Source organism: Trachypithecus francoisi, unplaced genomic scaffold, assembly GCF_009764315.1.
Source record: "Trachypithecus francoisi isolate TF-2019V2 unplaced genomic scaffold, Tfra_2.0 Lachesis_group9, whole genome shotgun sequence".
Taxonomy (NCBI): Eukaryota; Metazoa; Chordata; class Mammalia; order Primates; family Cercopithecidae; genus Trachypithecus; species Trachypithecus francoisi.
Window position 1 is genome coordinate 55,094,832 of NW_022681474.1, and position 26,794 is coordinate 55,121,625.

A 26,794-nucleotide genomic window follows, 5' to 3' on the forward strand; every position below is an offset into this window, starting at 1 on the left:
TGCGGTCCTCTGCTGACAAGCTTTACAATATCTCTTATTTATCTGATGAAGCATTATTGCACCGTACTTCTTCACAACTGTCAACACTCCAGACCTATGTCTAATGCTGCTTTGGAAACACAAAAAGGGAACCTAAAAAATGTCATTTAAGAACATAAGCGGCTCAACTCCTGTTTGAGATGGAATGCATAATCTAAAATATCACCATGACCTTATAACCTGTATAATGCAAACTGGGATGCAAGTAGGGAAAAGTTATTTAAGATATACATCACTTCTTAACTTCAAGAAAAGCAAGAGCCATTGATCAAATATTCTATAACAATTAAAGAAAAATAAACATATATTATTTATTACGATAATGATGATTATAAGGGAGGTAAGCATTTACATGATAGTAAAAAAGAAAGCTGCATTAAATTCTCCCACAAGTAAAACCCTGCCCTCTACTGAATAGTCTGCATAGATAATTATATACAGCGAGTGTTTTGATCTGTGCGTGTGCCCGTGTGTGTAGCAACTTTTTATTCTAGTCTCAGAAATTGGCTGTATATACATAATATATATACTTCAGTCAGAATTGATACAATGAATTTCAAAATTATACTGCTATTTTGCCTATCTCCTCTCGTTATAGATCTGTTCATTCATTTGACTGGCTGATAAACAAATACCTGAGGAACTATTATGTGTCAGGAATTGTGCCAGAATATGACAGAAGAGTAAACAGTAACAGATGTGGTCACTGACCTTGTGAATCTCATGGCGCAAAGCCCTATCCTCTCCCCGTGACCCCCAAAACGTCAGCCCTAACCTAGGAGGGCAGTAATAACTGCAACCACATCATAGTGATTGTGGAGAGGCTATTTTTTTTTCTTCTCTCCACAAATAGAAACAAGCTACTAAAATAAAGGAACTAAATCTGCCAAACACCAAAACATTATAAATTATTTAAATATCTACAAACATACAAATAGAAAAGAGATATTTACTTATTTATTCTTTCTTTTGAATATCTGATTAACTACATACATCTGTTAAATATGCTCTAATATTTATGAAAGACATATTTACATATGACTAAGTACCATACCTGACCTATGGAAAATATTAAATATTGACTACTGAACTTTGAATTAATAAGTAAAATCTGTAGCTCGCAAAATGAGAAGACCAGTGTCATTTCAATAAAAGAAAATATTTCCATAGATCTTTTTCCAACAGTTCAGAGCAAACAGCTTTAAAAAAGTCATCAGGCCAGGCATGGTGGCTCATGCGTATAATCCCAGCATTTTGGGAGGCCGAGGCAGGCAGATCACGAGATCAGGAGATCGAGACCATCCTGGCTAACACAGTGAAACCCTATCTTTACTAAAAATACAAAAAATTTTTCTAGCCGGGCATGGTGGTACATGCCTGTGGTCCCAGTTACTTGGGAGGCTGAGGCAGGAGAATTGCCTGAACCCGGGGAGCAGAGGTTGCAATGAGCCAAGATCACGCCACTGCACTCTAGTCTGGGTAACAGAGTGAGACTTTGTCTCAAAAAAAAAAAAAAAAAGTTATCAATCACAAATCAATGAATATAAGAAATACTACAAGCTGCTCAGTTTTCTCTATTGGTCTAAACCTAGTTAGATCCCAATAAAATTGTGAAAAGTTACTAACAATCCTCTTTAATAAAAAAATCAAAATCTATATTTAAAGTCTAGAACGTGAAATTTTAATTAATAGACAATTTTTCAATAAGAAGTACACCACTCCAAAACCTAAATAGCAAAGAGGAAATATCCTCATAATCCCATGGTCCTCATATATATATATATAACATATATATATTTATATATATATCTGTTTTTTTTCTTTTTTTTTTTTTGCGATACAGTCTCACTCTGTCATCCAGGCTGGAGTGTAGTGGCATGATCTCAGTTCACTGCAACCTCCACCTCCCAGATTCAAGCAATTCTCCTGCCTCAGCCTCCTGAGTAGCTGAGACTACAAGCACACACCACCACACCTGGCTAATTTTTGTATTTTTAGAGATGGGTTTCGTCATGTTGGCCAGGCTGGTCTCAAACTCCTATCCTCAGTCAGGTGATCCACCTGCCTCAGCCTCCCAAAGTGTTGGGATGACAGGCATGAGCCTGTAATACTGAAGGTGGGTGATGGATATAGGGAGGTTCATTACCCTGTTTTATTTTTGTATATGTCTGAAATGCTCCTTTAAAAAAAATTTCCTGGCCAGGCATGGTGGCTCACACCTGTAATCCCAGCACTTTGGGAGGCTGAGGTGGGTGGATCACCTATGTTTCTAATATTAACATAATCAATATTTATACCTATGTTTCTTTTTCAGAGCTCTCACATAGGTGCATTTATCAGTTGAAATTATGTTGCTCAAACAATTTTGTATTTTTTCTCACCAAATATGACAAAAAAGGGCATTTTTTTACATCACTAAAGGCAAAATGTTTTTTAAAATGTCATGTATTTTCAATGAAGAAAATTAATGTAAATGAAAAGAAATATTACCCATAAACCCACTGCCAAGATATCCTCTTCTCAGATATAAACAGATGCGTATTTCCTCCCTAAACTTCTTCTGAGAACTTAGGTATGTGTGCATGTAAACACATAGTTTTGTGTTATATCAATTTTTAAAATATTGTATTTTTCTACAACTTGTTTTTGCCTTAAGAGAAAGCCTAAAAAGTCTTTCTATATTATACAATGATAAATGCTACACAGTATTCCAAAGTAGAGAAAAATTTTTGTAATTATTCCCCATTGAGAATCATTTTCCCCAAATTATAAAAATTTTCAAAAATACAGCAAAATTAAAATAGCTATACACTGAACACCCAAATACTATTTGGTTTCTATGATTAAGATTTTATATTTGCTTTTGTCATGTTGTCATCTGTCCATTCTCCTGACCATCTATCAATGCATTTTTTAATGCATTTTGAGGTAAGTTGCAGGCATCAGTAAATTCCACCCCATTACTTTGGTTTGCATATCAGCAACTAGAGTTCAGGCTAGGCGCAGTGGCTCACGCCTGTGATCCCAGGACTTTAGGAGGCCAAGGCAAGTGGATCACTTGAGGCCAGGAGTTCAAGACCAGCCTGGGCAAGACGGTGAAACTCCATCTTTACTAAAAATACAAAAATTATTTTATGGTATGAATACACCACAATTTGTTTATTCATTCTCTTGTTGATAGATACCTGGGCTGTTTCCAGGTTTTGGCTATTATAAGTAAAGCTGCTATAAACATTCTTCTACAAATCTTTTTGTGTGTATATATTATTCTATACATCTTTTTGTGTGTATATATTTTCATATCTCATAGGTAGGTATATCCTTTCATATCTCACAGAAAGGAATGAAATTAATGGGCAATAGGGTAGGTATATGTTCAGTTTTCTAAAAAACAGCCAGACTTTTTTCCAACACTGTAGTACATTTTAAACTCCCAACAACAAAGCATGAGAGTTCCAACTACTCCATATCGCTACCTACATTTGGTCTTTTAAATTTCAGCCTTTCTAGCGCCTGCAGGCTACTATCTTACTCTAGTTATAACTGGCATTTCTCCAGTGACAAACAATATCAAGCATTTTTTAATGTGCTTATTGGCAATTTGTATACCTTCCTTTGGGAAACGCCTTTTAAACTCTTGCTCATTCTCTAATGAGGTTGGTTGTCTTTTTAATTTTTCAATTGTAGTTCTTTATATATTCGGGATATATGTCCCTTGTCAGATAAACATTTTGCAAATATTTCTCCCTGTCTTTTAAAATTTATTTATTTCTATGTATTTATCTGAGACAGGGTCTCACTATGTTGCCAAAGCTGGAGTGTAGTGATGCAATCACATCTCCCTGCAGTCTTGACCTCCTGGGCATCAATCCTCCCACCCTCAGCCTCCTGAGTAGCTGGGACTACAGGTGTGTGCCACCATGCCTAATTTTTGGATTTTTAATAGAGACCATTTTAATAGAGACCATTGCTCCCCAGGCTGGTATTGAACTCATGGGCTCAAGCAATGCATCTGCCTCAGCCTCCCAAAGTGCTGAGATTACAGGTGTGAGCCACCACACCTGGCCTTCAAGTGATCCTTCCACCTCAGCCTCTCATGTAGCTGGGACCACAGGCATGTGCCACCATGCCCAGCTAATTAAAATTTTTTTTTTGTGTGGAGACAAGGTCTCCCTATGTTGCCCCGGCTGGTCTTGAACTCCTGGACTCCAGTGATCAATCGGCTTTGGCCTCCCAAAGTGCTGGGATAACAGGCATGAGCCACTGCGCCTGGCATCCCTGTCTTTAGCTTGCCTATTTTCCAAATACTTGTCCTTCCGTCCTTATGAGTTTTAAAAACTCGGCCAGGCGCGGTGGCTCAAGCCTGTAATCCCAGCACTTTGGGAGGCCGAGACGGGCAGATCACGAGGTCAGGAGATCAAGACCATCCTGGCTAACATGGTGAAACCCCGTCTCTACTAAAAATACAAAAAAAAAAAAACTAGCCGGGCGAGATGGCGGCCGCCTGTAGTCCCAGCTACTCCGGAGGCTGAGGCTGGAGAATGGCCGTAAACCCGGGAGGCGGAGCTTGCAGTGAGCTGAGATCTGGCCACTGCACTCCAGCCTGGGCGACAGAGCAAGACTCCATCTCAAAAAAAAAAAAAAAACAAACTCATAAATACTTGTACTTCCGTCACAAGTATTTATAAAGATGTCCTAGGAAATCTTTGTCAAATCCTAAGGTACAAAGATGTTTTCCTCTAGAAGCTTATAGTTTTTGCTTTTTCAGTTAGAATTTAGAATTATTTTCTATGTATAGTATGTGGGAAGGGGCGATTTTTTTTTTTAAGCCCACATGGAAATCCAGTTTTGCCAACACCATTTGTTGAAAAGACACTTCTTTTCCCTTGTATTGCTTTGGCACTTTTGTTGAAAATCAAATGCCTGTATAAACATGGGTCTGTTTCTGGGTTTACTACTTGGTTCCACTGATCAATTTGACTGTTATGTCAGTATCGCACTGTATTCATTTCATTTCCTTGAGCTGCTGTGACAAAGAACTACAAACCAGGTGGCTTAAAACAACAAAAATGTATTATCTCACAGTTCTGGAGACTAGAAATCTGAAACCAACTTGTTCGTAATATCACACTCCCTCTGAAGGCTCTAAGGCTCTTCCTGGCCTCTTCCTAGCTTCTGGTGGCTTCTAGCAATTCTTGGGATTCCTTGGCATTCAGATACATCACTCCAATCTCTAACTCCATCATCATATAAGCGTTTTCCCTCAGTGTCTTTGTCTCTGTGTCCTTTCCTTCTCTCATAAGGACACCAGTCATTGATTTAGGGTACACCATAATCCAGTGTGGCCTCATCTTAATCAGTTGCATCTGCAAAGACTATTTCCAAATAAAGCCACATCCTGAGAGTCCAGGTTGACATTAATTTTGGGGGACACTATTCAACTCACTACACATACTGTGTTGGTTACTGTAGTCTTATCATAAGTATTCAAAGCAATTCATGTAAGTCTGTAAACTCTGCCCTTCTTATTTACAATTTTTTTTGTAAATAAGAGTCCTTTGTGTTTCCATATAAATTTTAGGGAGCAGCTTTGCATTTTCTACAAAATGCCAGCTTGGTATTATGATTGGAACTGCATATAGGGAAAACTGATATCTTTTTTTTTTTTTTGAGATGGAGTTTCACTCTTGTTGCCCAGGCTGGACTGCAATGGTGTGAACTCGGCTCACCGCAATCTCCGCCTCCTGGGTTCGAGTGATTCTCCTGCCTCAGCCTCCTGACTAGCTGGGATTACAGGTGCCCACAACCATGTCTGGCTAATTATTTTTGTAGTTTTAGTAAAGATGGGGTTTCACCATGTTGGCCAGGCTGGTCTTGAACTGCTGTCCTCAAGTGATCCACCCACCGCAGCCTCCCAAAGTGCTGGGATTACAAGCGTGAGCCACTGCACCCGGTGGAGAACTGACATCTTAACCACACTGAGTCATCCGGTCCATGAGCATGTCAGATATTCTTTTATTCAAGTTTTCTTCAATTTCTCTCAGCAATGTTTTATGGTCTTCAAGATACTGGTCTTACACATTTTTTGTTAAATTTATTTCTAAGTATTTTATGGGTTTTAGTGCTATTTTTAATGAAATTTTTACAATTTCATTTACTGCAGGTATATAAAAAATAATGATTTTTGTATACTAACCTTATGTCTTGCTAAATAAATTCGTTCTAATAGTTATTTTCTAGGTTCCTTGGGTTTTTCTGCATAAACAAATACTGTCAACTACAAATAGAAACAGTTTTACTTCTTCCTTTCTGATTTTCAAACATTTTACTTCTTTTTCTTGCCTTAACTGCATTGGCTAGGACTTCCAGTACAATGTACTCTTTATCAGATTGAGGACATAGTTGTTAACAGTTTTTTGTTGTTGTTGTTGTTTTCTAGAGACAGTTGCTTTTTTGCCTAGGCTGGAGTGCAGTGGTGCGATCTTGGCTCACTGCAACCTCTGCCTCCCAGGTTTAAGCAATTCTCCTGCCTCAGCCTCCCGAGTAGCTGGGACCACAGGTGCATGCTACCACACCCAACTAATTTTTGTAGTTTTAGTAGAGATGAAGTTTTACTACGTTGGCTAGGCTGGTCTTGAACTCCTAACCTCAGGTGATCTGCCCGCCTCGACCTCCCGGAGTGTTAAGATTACAGGCATGAGCCATCACTCCCAGCCTGCTAATAGTTTTATACTCTGAATGGTTACTAAATTTTGTCAAGTGCTTATTCTGCATCTATCACAATAATCACACAGCTTTCAAAATATAAATCCAATCCTGCATTTCTGAGATAAACTCTGCTTAGTAATGATGTATTATCCTTTTTATATATTTCTGGATTTCATTTGCTAATATTTTATAAAATCTTTGTCACATACTATTATCAGAGGTATATATATGGCTTTATAAATGAGTTGGAAAGTGCTCCTGCCTCCTCTCTTCTTTGAGTTTCTGTGAACTTAGTATTACATCTTCCTTAAATGTTTGAGGGAATTGATCAGTGAAAACATCTTGGTCCACACAGTAACCAATGTTTAATTAGGCATATTTTACCAGGTATTAATTCTTTGTCTCTCATATATGTTAAAACAGTCTCCCCTGTCTGTCATGAAACCACTAGTTTTACTATTTTTATTTTTTAATACCTACAATATAGTATACTTGAGCCCCTTTTTCAGTTTTATCTTTATCCTTTCTGTTGCTTGTTTGCTACTCTCCAGTGATACTTAACTATATACTATGATCAAATCACAACCTTTTGAACCCACTTTCTTACTTATGAAATGAAAATATCTTGCAGAGATGTGGTCAGAATTATAAGCTTTTCAACAAATAACAGCTAGTATTATAATGATGATGCATTATTTTACCCTCTGCCTTGTTTAACATTTTATTACCATTAAACCACAGATTATGCTTCAGGACTTAGTTCACATCTCCCTGGGAAGCCTTCACTGATTGCCTGACTGCCCCTTACTCTGTGACTCTAGAGCCAAAAGTACATACTTGTATTAGAACACTTACTGTGGTTATTACAATTATTTATCTGCATTTTCTGTCCTCTAATCTGTGAAACACAAAACAATTTAAACATCTTGTGAACCCCAGTACTAAGCATTGTATTTAGTGCTCATTATTTGCTGAATAAAGAGTTGATAAAATCAAAAACATTGCATACTATCTTCAAAGTATCCTTCCAAGATAGAAACGACAAGGGCATCTAGAGAGACTAAAGCTCCAAGAAATAAGCAATTTGCCCACATTCAAAAACTTAGTGGTGGCTGGGGGCGGTGGCTCACACCTATAATCCCAACACTTTGGGAGGCCAAAGCAGGTGGATGACTTGAGGTCAAGAGTACGAGACCAGCCTGGCCATCTCTACTAAAAATACAAAAATTAGCTGAGCATGGGGGCCCACACCTGTAGTCCCAGCTATTCGAGTGGCTGAGGCATGAGAATCGCTTCAGCTGGGGAGGCAGAGGTTGCATCACGCCACTGCGCCTCCAGCCTGGGTGACAGAGCAAGATTCTGTCTCAAAAACAAAAAACAAAAAAACACTGGGATGAGATGCCAGAGCTTTTCTTCCCAGGTTCACGAGGAAGGCTATAAAAGAAGTACCGGCCAAGAAAGTGGAAGACTAGTTATAGGCCTAGATCTGCATTTACTCTCATATTGACCATGGAAAAATCCCTAAATTCTTTATTTTCTCATCTATAGTAAGGATAATTCTACTATAACTTTAACTTACAGAGTTATGAAAGCTCTCAGATATAACAGTGTTATGAATTCTAAAGCTCCATATACAAAGTATTAATATCTAATGGGCCAGTAATTCACAAACTTTCTGGAGCCTCTTTCTTCTTTTATCACCCCCATATCAATTAACTGCCAAGTCCTATATTGATTGATCCAGCAGGATCTCACATATTTATTACCTCATCTTAATCACTACTAAACTACCCTCAGCCCCTCATCCAGTCTCATCAAGATTACTACAATAATCTAACTGTTGCCCTGCTGATAGACCACCTTCAGTTTCTGCCCAAGTAGACTCTGATGTGCTTCTGCTCCATTTCAAAGCTTTCAATGGCTTTCTGCTGCCTTTTCAATACAGAACAAATCCCCTGAACTAACAGTCAAGTTCCCTTACCCTAGATTCTTATCTAGTCTCATTCAGCGTGTTAACACACACACACACACACACACACACACACACACACACAAACTCTACCTTCTGTGTAGCCTATATACTAGGAAACTCATAAATTCATTCTTCTATAGCATCTGTTTGTGCTGCTACAGATACAATCCTGGAATATCTTTCCTCCTTAACTTCAAAACTTATCCAACCTTTTGATCTTGCTCAAACAATAGCCTGCTTCAAGTCTATCCAAACTTACTCTCCAGCTAAAAAGTAATTCTCCCTCTTGTAATTTATTTGTACTTTTTTTCACAAGACACTTAATTTACTAGAAGCTCCTTTAAGACAAGATTTATGATTGATTCACCATTCCTACAACAGAGGTGTTCATATGTAACACTGTCAATAAAAATATGTTAAATTAACTGACACTTTCGATCTGGGTTAAGTGACTTTACAAAGCTCATCCTCCTCCTCTCCATCATCTTTCAGAATCTCTATTACTTAGCAAAAATATTATAGTTTTGTTTTGTGTAAGTTGATTAAACTGTCTATAGGTTAACTTTTCTATACTGGAACTACCTCTAAGTTTTCCCAAGTCTAAAACACAGGCTTACATTTCAAAAATTAAAAGTCCCAAAAATTTAAATGTTAGTGGAAAAACAATCATACTACTAAATTATGTAAGGGTTAAAAAATCAACTGGAGAAGGTGAAAGTTTCTAACATTTATCTGTGCACGACTCAGGCTGACACTTTGAAGAGAATAATGTGACAGCTTACAAGAAAACAGACTTACTCATTCCCCTTAATTTCTGAAGGCTCATGAAAGTCTGACAGGCCAGCCACAGGATGATCTCTCATGTGTATCGCCCATGACAATTATGGCTTCAATAAAAACTCCATTTTTAATAAACTCCAATTGGTTTTCAGGAAATAGCCAGGCTAACATGTTCATATTTAAGAAGGCATACTTCACCAATTAGCAGACAGACCTAAATAAGACTGTACATGGAGAGGTACAAAATCAATGTGGTAGCAGAGGGGAAGGTGACGTAAAAGGCTGAGTCCAGGAGTCAGCTGTGGTGACAAATACAAAGGGCTGTGCTGAGGATCACCTTGCCCCTCCACTTTCTTTTGGTTTGGTTTTCCTCTTCAAACAGCTATTAAGAGTCTCCCTATGAATTTTCAAAGTGTTTATGACTCAAATCTGGGAAATGCTGATAACAATCACAGCTCATTATAAGCATTTGAAATTATTTGCCCTAATGATAGATAAATGAGATATACCGAGTTTTTAAAGTATCCTGTAATTCACACTGGAAATAACCAGAGGTTGTCCTTATATTAATTTAACAGTTGCTTAATATCAAATAATCGGGCTGCTATACACTTTGTTTCCTCCCCATCAAGGATTGCCAGCAGAAGGGGGAAAAGAGGAAAAGAAGTGCTAAGCGATGAAATCTCCTTTCATTCTTAGTCTCTACTCCTAGGCCCAGCTCTTATCAGCTAGTGTGGGACAAAGGAGGAGGAATGAAGGGAGAAAGAGTCCTCCTGCCAATCCTCACCACAAACCTACTTCCAATCTCTCCTAAGCACTGGTGTTTTTCTAATGACAGAACTCTGCATTAGTTTTTCACTTCAGAAAACAAGCCATCAGAGGCTTAAAATTCACAGGCTTTCTGGATGTGGTGGAAATTTCACCATCATGACTCCTAATTCCAAATAATTAACAACTAGTCTGGGAACACAATCAGTTTAGGAAGAATATCTTCACCCAATTCTTGAAACAAAATATGCCTCTAATCAAAAACAGTCACACTATTTTCCTACACAAACTTCATTAAACACGAAGAACAGAATTGTGTAGGTTTATAAAACATGAAGGAAGCTCTTCTTTAAACAGTATTTATCTCACAATCATTATCTATTTTCATGCTAATAATAAACAGCAGAATTCTTACCTTAGGAAAGACCAAACATAAAAATACACCCTCATTATCCTATGCCTCCAAAGAATTTACTTGTCAGTACTATTACAGTAAATGATTATTCCTTAGGAAATAAACCCACACTGGCACAAGACACTCTGACAGGTCTTTCCTATCTCTCACTTCTATTACTGTATGACTACAAGGCCATATCCATCAATCACTTTTGTAAACACCACCAAACCACATTGCTATTATGTCCAAGCCAATGGATACTTTCAATACCATATAGTCACACTATTATCCATCTTTATAGACAGGCAATCAAACTCAACATGACAAAATTTCAGAGAAACAGCTAATGGTGATGTAAGTTTTCTAGCCCTAGAAGTAAAATGGATGTAATTTGTCCAAGAAATACAGAAGAGCAATAACTTCAATTTTTTTTATAGTTTATACTTTTAAATAATTAGCAGGTTTTTTGAACTCTAAGAAATACTTTGAAAAATACTTATTTTTAAGTAATTTTTTTTTAAGAGATGGGGGTCTCACTTTGTCACCCAGGCTGGAGTGCACTGGTGCGATCATAGCTCACTGCTGCCCCGAACTCCTGGGCTCAAGGGATCCTCCTGCCCCGGCCTCCCAAGTAGCTGGGACTACAGATGTACGCTACTACACCCAGCTAATTTTTAAAAAAATTTTTGTAGCGATGGGGTCTCACGATCTTGCCTAGGCTGGTCTTGCACTTCTGGGTTCAAGCGATCATCCCACATCAGCCTCCCAAAGTGCTAGAATTACAAGCATGAACCACCAAGCCCAGACTTAAGGAATTTTTAAGGTAGTTCAACGACAGCTTAGCACACTCACAGTATTATAAAATGTGCCACGCAAATCAAGTAACGTGCATACATACATATTATAGTGCTTAATTCTTAATTTAATTATTAAATTATCCAGTATGAAATAATAATATTATAGTCTGAACTTCACTCTTATTAAGGATGAAACAAAACTAATTTTCCTAAAAGGCTTGAGGACACTCTGTGGAAGCGCACTCTTTGGAGAAAGAACAAAAATGCTAATACATTAGTAGTTAAAACAAATGCTATTACAATGAAAAGATCTTTTAAAAAATGGACAAGTTCTACTCAACAACTCAATTATTTGAAGTAATATCCAATTTAAAAAAATTCAGGCCGGGCACAGTGGCTTACGCCTGTAATCCCAGCACTTTGGGAGCCCACGGCAGGCGGATCACGAGATCAGGAGATCAAGACCATCCTGGCTAACACGGTGAAACCCCGTCTCTAATAAAAGAAAAAAAAAAATACAAAAAATGAGCTGGGTGTGGCAGCGGGCGCCTGTAGTCCCAGCTACTCGGGAGACTGAGGCAGGAGAATGGTGTTGACCCGGGAGGCAGAGCTTGCAGTGAGCAGAGACCGTGCGCCACTGCACTCCAGTCTGGGTGAGACAGCGAGACTCTGTCTCAAAAAAAAAAAAAAAAAAAATCAAAACACAGTTAAAGAATGTTGAGAAATCTCAGAAGTTCCCTGTAAGCAGGCCTCCATGTAGAAAGATAATGTCAGACGCAGAAGGATCCTTAGGGATGACTTAGTACATTGCTATCCAATCTAATTTTCTGCAGTGATGAAAATGTTCTATATCTGTGCTGTCCAGGATGGCAGCCACCAGCCACATGTGGCATTTGAAATGTGGCTACTGTGACTGAAGAACTGAATTTTAAATTTTATTTCATTTTAATTAATTTCTATTTAAATAGCTATATATGGATAGTAGCTACTGTTTGGACTCCACAGATGTAGTCTTTCTTGCTATACCACTCCAATGAAACAGTCACCAGGGCAACCAAAAGAAGATGCAAGGGTTTTCAGACATATGTAGATACAACTACAGATTACTAAATCTGTAGCTTTTTGTTTAGAGGTTTTAAAATACACCTAATTTTATTCAACTGCATCAGGCTACTTTTGGTAACCCCAATTCATTTTAAAAGAAGGATAAAAATGGTCAAATATTCCTCTTGAAATAATTTTGGTTTTATAGCCTATATAAAAATGAAGGCTTATGAGGACCGATGCGGCACATAGTTACGATCACATAAAACATTAAGAGGTCAGGTTCAATCTATCATCTGGTGCATTCATCCTCCTTTTGCATGTAGGGAATTAAAGAGGTAAATGGGCCCCTGAAGTGTGAAGTTACAGAGCTCAGAAATCCAACAAAAAGAACAGCCTCTCCTTTCTACTGAATTCTAGTCATATGTTGCTACTTAGTCCAAACACATATTGAACACCCACTTTGTCCAGGGCATTAGATCGAGCACTGTGAAAAATAAATACCAAGACAAACAATACAAGGTGTCTGTCCTCTAGACACTTACTACTTTTTAGGGTAAAAATGCTACACAACTATAAAGCCTGGGCACAGTGGTTCATGCCTGTAATCTCAGCACTCTGGGAGGCCAAAGCAGGAGGATCACTTAAAGCCAAGAGTTTAAGACCAGCTTGGGCAACATAGTCTCACTCTGCCACCAGACTGGAGTGCAGTGGTGTGATCTCGGCTCACTACAACCTCCGCCTCCTGGGTTCAAGCGATTCTCCCACCTCAGCCTCCAGAGTAGCTGGAACTTACACGCCACTACACCCAGCTAATTTTTGTATTTTTAGTAGAGATGGGGTTTCACCATGTTGGTCAGGATGGTCTTGATCTCTTGACCTCATGATCTGCCTGCCTCAGCCTCCCAAAGGGCTGGGATTACAGGCGTGAGCCACCGCGACCGGCCAAAAAAAATTTTTTACTTAGGTAGATGTGGTGGTGTGGACCTATAGTCCCAGCTACTCTGGAAGCTGAGGTGGGAGGTTCTTGCTTAAGCCTAGGAATTTGAAGTTACAATGAGCCATGATCATGTCACTGCACTCCAGCCTGGAGGACACAGTGAAACCCTGTCTCTGGAAAAAAAATAAATTAAAAAAGCTGTAATAAAGGTTATGCATACTGGCCTTACCTTTTCTCTCTTCCAATCACCAGTCACAAATGGTCAACTATCACCTTACACAAATAATTCCTAAATCTCTCAGTAAGTGATTGTGGTTCAAGGCCCACATTTCTGTGTGCTGGACTACTCTCCCTGAATATCCTGAACTCAGTTCAAGAAACATTAACTGTGCATCAGCCATGAGCTAGAAAATACTAAGACACCCTGGAGAAATTGGGCCTCACAAATATTCAGACATTTCATGGCTATATGATGCCGAACGTAACAAGCACATGGAGGTGTGCACAGGTACTACTGTGAGCACACAGAGGAGTTTTTAGTAGAGGCTGAGAGGACAAAAAAGGATACTCAGAGGAGATAAAAACTGAGCTGAGTCTTGAAGGCTGGATTAAGAAGCAAGCAAACACCATGACAGAGAACCACAAGTAATTTAGAGTCATTAGACCATCAGGTTTGGAACAGGAAAAGTGGCATGAAATGATGCTGCAGAGGTGGGCAGAAGCAAGGTCATGGAATGCCATAAATATCACCAATAGAGCTGAAAAGAGATGAAATGCCATGGAAGGTTTTAAGATCTGTGCTTCAGAGAGCTCATTGTGTGTGAGCAGCATGAAGGATGGATTTGAAGGGACCAACTGCACACAGGGGTCGGCTAGGTGACTGTTACAATATACTAGCTGAGTCATGACAATGGTATGGAGAAGACAAGTATAACAGAAATAGAGGCGAGACTCAAGAAGTATTTAGGAAGTAAAATTATGATATCACACTATAAAATGAGGAAATGGTAGATCAGCAGAAAAAGGTGGCTGAGGCAGAACAGGGCAGCCAGGATGATGAACAAGTTCTGGCTTGAGTGAATGAATAGATAAATGGCGGAACCATTCACTGACAGAATTTGGAGAGTGGCCACAAGGCTAGTTTTAGGTACTTGTGGAATATCCAGGTGAATAAATCCAATAGTCAATTAGAAGCTGGCAGAGAGAAAGAGCAGAAGAAAAAAGATTTGCGCATAACCTGCATTAAGTGGTATTGAAAGTTCTCACTATGTTAAGTGCTAGGAACATAACAAAGAACAAATCACAGCCTTGTACAGGGAAGCCTATAGAAGATGACTGTAAAATGTCAATTACAGAACTTTGAGTGGTAATGATGCATCAATGTAGGTTCATCAATTGTAGCAAATGCACTATTCTAGTGGGGGATGTTGACAATGGGGGAGGGTGTGCATGCCTGGGAGTGGGGGATATATGAGAAATCTGTGTATTTTGCTGTGAATCTAAAACTGCTCTAAAAAAAGAAAGTCTAGGTCGGGCGTGATAGCTCACGCCTGTAATCCCAGCACTTTGGGAGGCCCAATGCAGGGGGATCACACAAGGTCAGGGGTTTGAGACCAGCCTGGCCAACATGGCGAAACGTCATCTCTACTAAAAATATAAAAATTAGCCAGGCAAGGTGGTGCACGCCTGTAATACTCAGGAGGCTGAGGCAGGAGAATCGCTTGAACCCAGGAGGTGGAGGTTACAGTGAGCTGAGATTGTGCCACTGTACTCCAACCTGGAGACCGAGATGTCTCAGAAAAAAAAAAAAAAAAGTCAATTGCAGAAGTGATAGTCATGCTGAATACTAAAAGTCAAGCAAGCACTAACCAGGCAGCAAGGAAAGAGGGTCAAGGCCAGAAAAGATACAGTGACATATGTATCCTAAAGTATAATTGTTTTAGACATGCTGCCCTTGAGGAATGGAGTAAGACTAGCTTTTCCTTTGCGATAACAAGAAAGAGAAACATAAAGTATGTTGAAACCCTTAAAATGAAGAAACTGAAAGAATTTACCTTTTAGATGTCCTCAAATCTCTACAAGAGGTATGAAGTAGGAGCAGACGGATAGTGGAATGTCAGTAAACATTAGAAAACAATGAAAAGGTTTGGAATCCTAGAGTAATGAGGAAATATGTAAAAGATGGCAACAGGAAACAAAGGTCTACTTGAGATTGAATAACATGAACTCTTAGCAAAGCCTATTAGTAAGATTCATTATTCCCTCTCTCTCTCCTTCCCTCTCTCCTCTCTCCCTTTATTTCTTCCTCCTTCTCTCCCTTCCCCATTACAACTGTGCTGTGCAAAGTGTGCTCCATGGATACTTGCTACAAAGGAAGTCAAAAGCTGTTACACGGAAGCTGTTTATAAATAAGTTTGAAAAAAAAAGGGTTTAATTAAATAAAGCCAAGCATGTTTCTTTACTGTAAGACTCCTCAGAGATAATACGCAGTACATTCCCTCACCTTAACCATTAACCCTTTACTCATGAAGTGTTAATATTTGCATAATACAACCTAGGACACAGTGGACCAGAAGAAAAGGGATGAAAGCAGTGGACACTCAAAAAACTAGGAGGCTGTGGTGGGAGAAGAATTATGAGTTCATGACTTCAGAGAAGGAGCTGGCTCAGGGGATAACCAGGTCCAAGCTCTGGTCATTTGTGGTCACATGAGTTAATAAAGTAGAAGGTCTCACACTCAGACTTGGGTCTGACTAGTAAATGGTTCATCAACATGAATATCAACTGAAACGAAGTTGCCCAAGGTGATGCCAAGTAACAGGAGAGTGGAAAAGAGGTGTCAAAGATGGGCAGATAACAAGAATGGGAAGAGGGAGTACAACCAGATGGCAAAGGATTCAAAGGAACGAAGACTGCTGGAAGCTGGTAGGTGCTCTCCCTGAGACTGTGCTGTTGCCGCCTTTTTTTTTTTTTTTTCCCAGTAGAAACAAGGGTTCACCATGTTGGTCAGGCTGGTCTCAAACTCCTGACCTCAAGTGATCTGTCTGCCTCAGCCTCCCAAAGTATTGGGATTACAGGCGTGAGCCACATGCCCAGCCATGTGGTTCTAAACGATGCCAGATCTAAGGCTATGGGCCATTAAGGCCACCTTTTGCTAAAAGGTTTTCCTCTTCTTTCTACCTTTAATTCAAGTCTTTGAACTTATCAGGCCTCCCTAGCTTTACTCAATTAGTTTTTACAATGAATCTTCCCCTTTCCCTAGCCATTTTCAACTGACCTAATGTTTGGGTAGTATGTTTAATCTGATTCAGCTTCTTTCCTAGGTGCAATGCCAAAGACCGACTCTGACAGCATGTGCCACGGTCCATAGATAAAAGTGAGATGTCATTTAGTTACTTAAACTCCCTAAACCTTGGTTTTCCATTCTTCATTTGTAAAACAGAAATATTAATAGCATCTAACTCATGAGGTGGTTGTTAGAATTAAATCAGATAAAGCATACTGCTGACACTATAGCCGGTACATAGAAAACTCTCAGTAATAAGCACTACCACCTCCATCGCCACAGATAACCAAATAAGATGAAAACACAAAAGAGATATCTACAGGGAGGATCTTGTAGAAGGGGTGAGTCTGAAATGAGACAGACCTATGCCTGCAACAGATAAAAGTGTCCAAGAGAAGTGATGCTGGAAAAGTCTGCCACTTAAGCAGCAGGCATGGAAGAAGGAAAGGATTATAAAGGGAGACAGGAGCCAACTATCAGGAAAGAGGCTATGCATATGGTTACTTAAGGCAGTGAGCAGTTCCAACATTACACTCCCAGTGGATGCCCTTTGTTTATCTTAGAGCTAGGCTTCTCAGGACTGAGGCAGATTAGACCAAGAGCAAGACTTCAACATATATCACTTTGGAGTTCATTTGAAAATATTCCATATTTCACTATGCTGGAAATGGCCCTTGTTGCAGAAAATGTCTTTTTATAATGCTTTTCATGTAATTAAAGAGCATTTGTGGCAACATGGTACTATGTCACTCAGCTTACCAAAAACTTCTTTAACACACTATAAAGAAAAATTATTTAGCTAGCTTAGAATCTGACAGACCCTTGTACTTAATCATTACCTGTCGTTATCATCACAATAAATCGAGGATGAGTATTTTTCTCTACTAGTACTAATAGTAAATAAGGAGAAAGACCATTGGCTCAGTCTTTGGTAAACCATAGCACCAACAGCACCCCCTCATATAAAAGGACCAATGGATCTATTTAGTCTTTGATGACCAAATTTACCGCTTGTTTAAATAGGCTACACATTGAAACACTACATAAATTTGAAAAACAAATCTAACATCCTGTTTTCATTTACTCATTATTTCTACCTTCAGATAAAAATACTATAATAGTCCTTCCAGGGTTAAATATGAAATGTTACTTGTAGATAAAAATGTTTGAAGCATACTCAAAAAGACTACAGAATTTATTTTGATGAGTAGGAACATAAGAAGAATAAATGTAAATTAATTTAACAGGAATTATAAATCAAGGCATCATGTTGAACTGTGTTAATAAAATACAAACAAAACACAACAAAACCCAAAACACTTCAGAGCTAGCTCATAAAGAGAGACACAAATCACCGGCAAGATTAAAACATAAAATTATTTTCACTCCTCTAACAGTAGATTTTTGGATAATGAAATCAACACCACATCAACATTTAAAAGGAATAACTTCTACTGCTATTTGATCCAAATGAAGGGTTAGAGTTATAGGACAAACTAAGTACTAGCTTAATTTAATTATTAGAATGTAAGAGAAAGTCTACTGAATGAATTTTCACTTTTGAGTATCTGTAACTTCTAACCGCTTTGTCCTACCACATAAATACAATTCAGATAGTGTTTTGCAAAAACAAAATAACAACTCTAACTTCATCAGTGATCTAGTGCATAGAGTGCTCAACTAAGACTGATATTCCATGGTAACTCATCAAGTTTATAAAAGCAAAGTGCCTAGTTCCAATTGGAGTAATCTGTCCTTTGGGATATGCACTATTTAGATATCATAAATGTCAGACTCTCAACATATGTCCCAATTCAAAAGCACACATTAACCAAATCAGGGAGAGAAATTCCACATATTCCATACAAATCTAAAAGTCACAATTCATCTGTTTCAATATTTTAGTGACTCTGATTAGCTCTCTTTTGGCTACTATAGTTCTTATGAATTAAATTGAGCTGTAAAGTAATGCAGACCTTATGATTCCAGAGACTGTGAGTCACCAAGGGAAGAGGTCCAAAAAGGTTAAATTTCCACTGAACTCCAAATCAGAGGTTCGAAAGCTAGAGAGATAAAGACATTAGCTGTAGTCTTATGAAACATTCAAGGCTGCTTTCATTTGATTAGGAGTTTGGTACAGGCTCTTTGTGACAAATATAACAAAGACATTTCATATTTTTTAAGCTTTGAAGAAAATCCCAGAAAACAGATTATCTATGAAGAATGTTAAATCAATCTAAGTAATAATGTGTTTATATACATTCAGAAACTTACTTCAGTGTTATCCAAAAAACCAAACCAAACCAAAACAAAAAATGACCACCAAAAGGCTATCACGGAAGGAGGCCACATTCCTTCAGATACTGAAAAACGAAATCTGTTGTGATTTAAAATGGTAGTTACAACAATTTACTGCCTTAGGTAAGCTTTTCCCAAACTATTCTAAAGAGCACTAACCCTCCATGAAATGTTTATACATAGTCTGGGGATAAAGGGGTGGAGAGAGGAGGAATGAAGAGAGTAGAAAGAAAAATCCTCTAACAATATTTTTGTTCTAAAATTTTTAATACACAAAAATACTGAGTATATTTGATACAGTTATAATTACCTTGAGATAAGCTACTCATAATAGCATGCCACACCTCAGAAAGCCAGGATGTCCACAGTATACCACATATGCATGAATGCATTGATGCTCAAGTGATGCATAAACATACAACTATTGTGTTTTACGTTATTGAATCATAGCTGATTTGTGCTATGATTTTTGCCTAATAATTTCAACATATATTTTAACTTTTTATTACATAATAGACATAAATCAAAACTTAATTTCTTCCAGCCATTACTCTGTGTATGTGAAATAACTTTTTTTGTAATGTTTTAATACAAGTTTATGTTCATTCTTCTGAGTTTCTACTGATGCTCTGCCAATACATTATAATTTTTAAAGTTTTCCATAATCACAAGTTCAAAAACTGTTACTTTAGTTAAACACAGGTATAATAATACATGCCTCAATTTTGGAGACAATGAATTATATTGTACCTGTTTTTAAAATTTGAAATGGCCTTTCTCTTTCTGCCAACTTGGAGCCTGTGGAGGCCTGCTGGGAACAGGACTTCTAAAAAGCAAGTATGTCTGGAAGGCTGTGGTCCAAGGCCATTTTTGCTGAGCATAAGTGGGGTCTCCAGAACCAAAGAGAGCACACAGCTCTTTTTAAAATTGAAGGTGTTTATGCCCAAAATGAAACAGAATTCTATTTGGGCATAAGATGTGCTTATGTATACAAAGCAAAGAACAACAAAGTGACTCCTGGTGGCAAACCAAACAAAACCAGAATAATCTATGGAAAGGTAACTTGGTGCCAGGGAAACAGTGGCACGGTTCACACCAAATTCTGAAGCAATCTTCCTGCTAAGGCCATTGGACACAGAATCTGTGTGATGCTGTACCCCTCAAGGATTTAAACTAATGAAAAGTAAATAAGTAAAAGTGGATTTGTGCTCTTGAAAAAAAAAAAACTAAAAAAAATTTAAATGACAGAGAGTTCTGAAGAAAAAGATAGCTTAGACATAAAATGATGAATTTATTTTGCATCATTCAAAACTCAATATTATGTCCCATTTACCTTTTAAATTAGGTAGCACATAAACAAAAATGCAAGTTCAATACTAATAGAATTACACACTCTTATTTACAGTGATAGAAGCTTTAAACAGTCTTTCTCTGACAAGTCATAGGACAAGAGCTGATAGGAGAATGCATAGTCAATATTTTAATAACTATAGCAAACACAAAAGATGCAGAATTTCTAAGTTGCAATAATCTATTTTGTATGTATGATTTGAAGTAAAGACTTTATGCTGTATATGTATATTTAAATTGTGGTTTACAAACAGAAATATATTACTAGCCTCATCACAGCAACAAAATCATTCTAAAGTCTAGGTTTTCCATTTTTTACTTTTAAATGTCCTCTCATTCCTGTACTCCCATCTCTCACTCTCCACCTTTACCAGCCACAGATGCAAAAAACAAAAGCAAAACCAAAACCACTCATTTTGTTATTTATGACAGCCTTCATGGAAAAACCAATGGAAGGATGAAACGAAAGGCATATACATTTCTATTTTCAATTCCAGACATAAAACTCAACACAGAAAGGAAGATGAAATAGTCACTAAAATCCTTAGGCTTCCTTTCAACAATTAATCCATTTTCTTAAGAAGTTTGTTACATAAATCAATTGCAGATTTAAAGCTCTTTATATTAGTTTAACATTTTATACTTATTGTGAAATGTTCAAAAAGTATATAAAAATATATATGTATAGTCTAATGAATAAATATAAAGCAAACATCCAAGTCCAGAAATAGAAGCCAACATCACAGAAATAGAAGAAACCCCCTTAAAAATATATCCCCCATGCTCTTCTTCAGTTACTACAGCTTTAATGTAAATTTCACAAGTTAATATACTATGAATGAAATGAAACAGTGCCACAGGTGTTGTAAAAAAGGAGTATTTGGCTGGGCACTGTGGCTCATGCCTGTAATCCCAGCACTTTGGGAGGCCAAGGTGGGTGGATCACCTGAGGTCAGGAGTTCGAGCCCAGCTTTACCAATATGGTGAAACCCCATCTCTACCAAAAATACAAAAATTAGCCTGGCGTGGTGGCAGGTGCCTGTAATCCCAGCTACTCAGGAGGCTGAGGGGGTAGAGTAACTTAAACCTGAGACGCAGAGGTTGCAGTGGGCCGAGATTGTGCCACTCCACTCCAGCCTGAGTGACAGAGGAAGACTCTGTCTCAAAAACAAAAAAAGAGAAGTATTTAAAAATTCCTCCAAGATGCATTGATAGAGGCCTTTTCTAACATATAGAACATTTTGTTCAACTTTCCAGTGAAAAATGCCAGGAGTAAGTATATTGATTCATTTAGAATATAAATGACAGAAGTGTTTGAATTTAATTTTGTGGAACACCACACAGGAGGGCCATAAAACACAGATTGTGTGTTTGTAGCACTTCCAGCAGCTGGCAGTGAGGAAGACCAATATCACCCCTGAAGATGCAGAAAATACTAAATACCAGCCATTTTGACTCAGTAGCACCTAAATATATAAATACAAATAACAAATTAACAGATTGCTCTCTGTGATCTTTGCTGGTTTCTAAAAAAATAACAAAAGCTGAGGTAATACTCCTTACTTCCATTCCAGTAGAGGTGCTCACACACCAGGGTGGGCTTCTGGGCCCCTTACCTCTAGTGCTAGAGACCAGAATGTAGGTAATTACAGTACCATGGCTTCACAATGACTGTTGATATGAACTCCTCTTGTTGTAAGGCAGTTTGGGTTACAAAATCCTTTACTTACTGAATTAATCAAAGAAAGGTTTTAAGGAGATAAATATCAACAGCCTCAAAATAAACCTAACTGCAAACTATTAATCTTAATACGATGTGAAATTTAATTATTTTCCTTAATAAAACAAGCCACTCGGAGTTCAATGTCACATTTAAGTAAAGAATTTCCAAATTCTGACTGAGAGCAGCCACTCACACCTGTAATCCCAACACTTTGGGAGGCCGAGGTGTGCAGATCGCTTGAAGTCAGGAGTTCGAGACCAGCCTGGCCAATATAGTGAAACCCTGTCTCTACCAAAAATCCAAAAATTAGCCGGGCATGGTGGTGCGTGCCTATAGTCCCAGCTACTCAGGAGGCTGAGGCATGAGAATTGCTTGAATCTGGGAGGTGGAGGTTACAGTGAGCCGAGATCATGCCACTGTACTCCAGCCTGGGCGACAGAGTGAGACATTGTCTCAAAACAACAAAAAATTAAAAAATAAAAACTGAAAAAAAATTGCCAAACCCTGCTAATAAACAATGTTTAAGAACCCTTAGTTTAAGGCCGAGTATGGTAGCTCCTGCCTGTAATCCCAGCACTTTGGGAGGCTGAGGAGGGGGGATCACGAGGTCAAGAGATTGAGACCATCATGGCCAACATGGTGAAACCCCATCTCTAATAAAAATACAAAAAACTAGCTGGGCATGGTGGCGCACGTCTGTAGTCCCAGCTACTTGGGAGGCTGAGGTAGGCGAATGGCTTGAACCCAGGAGGGGGAAGTTCTAGTGAGCCAAGATTATGCCACTGCATTCCAGTCTGGTGACAGAGCTAGAATCCATCTCAAAAAAAAAAAAAGAACCCTTTATAGGCCAGGCAGAGTGGCTCATGCCTATAATCCCAGCACTTTGGGAGGCTGAGGAACGAAGATTGCTTGAGTCCAAGAGTTCAAGACCAGCCTGGGTAACAATGGTGAAAAATTGTCTCTACAAAAATCTGTATAAAGACAATTTTGGGTAACAATCTGGGTAACAATGGTGAAAAATCTGTCTCTACAAAAAAATACAAAAAACTAGCCAGGTGTGGTAACACATGCCTGTAGTCCCAGCTACACGAGAGGCTAAAGTGGGAGGATGTATATAGCCTGGGAGGTTGAGGCTGCAGTAAGCTGTGACAGCACCACTGCACTATAGCCTGGCTTTAAATTAAAAAAAAAAAAAGAACCCTTTATAAACAAGCCTTCCTACTGTAGAACAAGACACTGAAAATGCAAATCAAATATCATTAATTTGTTTCCCTTGCACTAAAAACCTTTGCTTCCACCAATCCCACCTACATATATGTCTGACACTTACTTCTCACTAACCACTGCAAGCATCGGCAATGTTGTCCCTGTGGGTCATGACTTGGTAAAGTACTAGAATAATATCTGGAGATTTGATGGATAGAAAAATACACAAGTGTATTAAACATCCAAGGTATTTTGCTAAGTACACAATAATGACAGAATAGCAAACAATCACAGGGAGAACCACCTTCAAATCTCTAGATAGGCTTTATACAAATTTCCTCAAATCTCTAACAAACACAGGAGTGGATGAGCAGAAAATTTATTAATTTGATGGAATACTGCTGCAACCATTAAGGCTAAACATTATAAAGTTATATATCACAGAAGATTTTATAATATAGCATAAATTTTAAACATACATTTATATCTAGCTATAAGACATCATATATATATATGGGCAAAGACTTAAAGCATACAATAAGAAATGAATACTTAGTGTAGTTGTAGGGACTTCTCCAACCCTCCATATGTTTACAAAGTAAATGCAAATCAGAAGGTCTGGTTGGGAGTGGTGGCTCACACCTGTAATCCCAGCACTTTGGGAGGCCGAGGTGGGTGGATCACTTAAGGTCAGGAAGTTGGGACCAGCCTCGCCAACATGGCGAAAACCCATCTCTACTAAAAATACAAAAATTAGCCGGGCAACGTGGCGGGCACCTGTAATCCCAGCTACTTGGGAGGTTGAGGCAAGAGAATTGCTTGAACCCGCAAGGCGGAAATTGCACTGAGCTGAGACTGTGCCGCTGCACTCCAGCCTGGGTGACAGATGAGACTCCATCTCATAAAAAAATAAATAAATAAGTATCAGAAGGTCGAAAATGCAAGGACTCTTCTCTCTAAAGAACTGTAAAACTATCATCAGCACCTGAGTAATCATCTCATATTTATGACCTACACTAAACACACCAAAACTTGCTATATATTACCCGTTTCAGGCATGTTTCTGGGCAAGGTCACCAGATAAAGGGGAAACAAGGTCCTGTCTGAGTATTCTGATTAAGAAGAGAGGAAAAAATGACTACTCCATAGCAAGGTGACAGAGGTATTGTAACCAATGGCATCTTTTACTGCCATCTCAAGGTATCAAATTATACATTACTTCTTACCCCAATTAACCACATATCCAATTTAACCACATATCCAGAAAGTTACAATACAAATGTTATGTCCTGATAACTTAAGTGACAAGGATAACAATTATATCAATTTGATCTACTTTTCATTGCATCAGATATTACATTGCTGTAACAGTGAAAGACATTTAGATTCAAGGATATCTGAGATATCCAATTTCCAGACACAAGGATAAGGCTTTCATTATTTACTTTATGTCTGCCTTGCAAAAGCCATACGGGTCAAAAGTTCAGTAAGATAATCCTGAAATTACTGGTACTACCTTGAAATGCAGAATTAGTTTGGATTCTATTAACATGATATAAGAATTGCCCTTAGCACCTAGGTTTGTTGCAGAAAGTAACAAATTAATCCTAAAACTCAGAGTGAAATGCAAAGAATCCAAAAATAGCCAAAACAAATTTGAAAAAAAAAACGAAGTTATAGGACACACACTTCCTGATTTTAAAACTTACCACAAAGCTATGGAACCAAGACTGTGTGGTACTGGCACAAGGATAGACACATAGATCAGTGGAGTAGAACTGAGAGGCCAGAAACAATCCTTACGTCAACTGATTTTGAAAAGGTGCCAACACAATTCAACAGGGGATAGAAGAGTCTTTTCAACAAATGGTGCTGGCACAACTTGTTATCCACATGCAAAATAATGAAGTTGAACTCCTACCTTACACCACATATGAAAATTAACTCAAAATGGATATCCACATGGAAAATAATAAAATTGGACCCCTAATTTACATCATACACAAAAATTAAATGGGCAATAGTCATAGTGTAAGAGCTAAAGCTATAAAATTCTTAGAAGAAACATAAATCTTCATGATCTTAGATTAGCTTCTTAAATATGATCCTGAAAACAGAAAAAAAAATGATAAACTAGACTTCATCAAAATTAAAAATTTTTGAGCTTCAAAGTGTACCATCAAGAAAATGAAAAAGAAAGGAAAAAAACCACAAAATGGGAGAAAATATTTGAAAGTCATGTATCTGGTACGGAATCTGCATCTAAAATATATAAAGAATGCCTAAAATTCAATAATAAAGACAAAAAATTTCAATAGATATTTCTCCAAAGAAAATATACAAATGGCCAATAGACAAATTAAAAGACTCTCTCTGCTAATGGTACTGTGAAAGTGATATTCCTACCCACTACTGGCAGCAAAGTAAATTGCTACAATTAATCTGTGGAAAAAGGATTTTATGGCAAAAGTTTTTAAAAGATTTTAAAACAAATGTTTTGTGCCCTTTGACTTACGTCATGTAATTTCTGGAAATCACCTAAAGAAACAATAAAAAATATGGGAAAATATATATACATATATAATGTTGCCACAATGTAACTGGGGGTAAAACTGGATGCAACCTATATGTTTGAGAACATGGGAACCATTATATTCTCAAAATCTAAGCATGGACTATTATACATTCCTTGATAATGCTGATAATGGTATGAAAATATAACAGAAAATGTGTATTCTAAGAGACTAAAACAAAATTCAATATTAACTCCTAATTATATTTATCTAAGACATATATATAACAGCAAATTTATAAAACTAAAAGATGATAATTATCTTAGTGTGGCTGAATTATGGGTATTCTTCTCAAACCTTCTTATAGAGTAGTCAATAATATTTTCATAAAGAAATAAGGATACTTTTACCTTATCCCAGAAATCGATCAAAGCTGTAAAGTCCCATTTCTTAGAATATGCCACATTGTATTTCAGAATAGCATCCTGTGGAAAATGGAGAAACAAAACGTCATGTTATGGACAAGTGAATGACCCATGAAGAGCCTCTTATGAACTACCTCCAGTACATTTCATAATGTTAGACAAGCTTCCTACAACCTCCCCCTGCTACTGATATGGCCATCAGTAGCTACAGACAAACAGAATGAATACTAATTTATTATTCACTTAAAAAAATGAGATTAGAAAGGTCAAGTAATAGGTGAAAAAACACAATTACACCCTAAAGCATGCATTCTAAATAGGGTGATATACTCCAAATAGACAAAAACTGGATCTTGAGGGATAAAAAATGAACTTAGATATCACAATTGTTGGTGGTCCTTGAAAGCGTCACCTTATATATACACAGAGATACATAGTGTATTTGTAAATGTATACAAATACATTTACATGTGTATAGAAAATTTCATGGGTCAGTTAATAGGGTTGAGGTATAAATTTTTTTTGTAAAAAACAAAAATTAAAAATTT

At 37.8% G+C, this 26,794-nt stretch overlaps 1 protein-coding gene and 1 pseudogene across 5 annotated transcripts in view; one reads left to right on the forward strand and one right to left on the reverse strand.

Annotated features, from left to right (window-relative positions):
• Window positions 1–26,794, reverse strand: part of PARG (poly(ADP-ribose) glycohydrolase) — a 133,138-nt gene that overhangs the window by 73,307 nt on the left and 33,037 nt on the right. For all 5 annotated transcript variants that reach the window (XM_033208544.1, XM_033208545.1, XM_033208543.1 and 2 more), the window contains one exon: window positions 26,232–26,306. In XM_033208544.1, the coding sequence (XP_033064435.1) occupies window positions 26,232–26,306 (75 nt within the window). The remainder of the gene's footprint in view (window positions 1–26,231; window positions 26,307–26,794) is intronic.
• Window positions 19,176–20,244, forward strand: LOC117082061 (annotated as a pseudogene).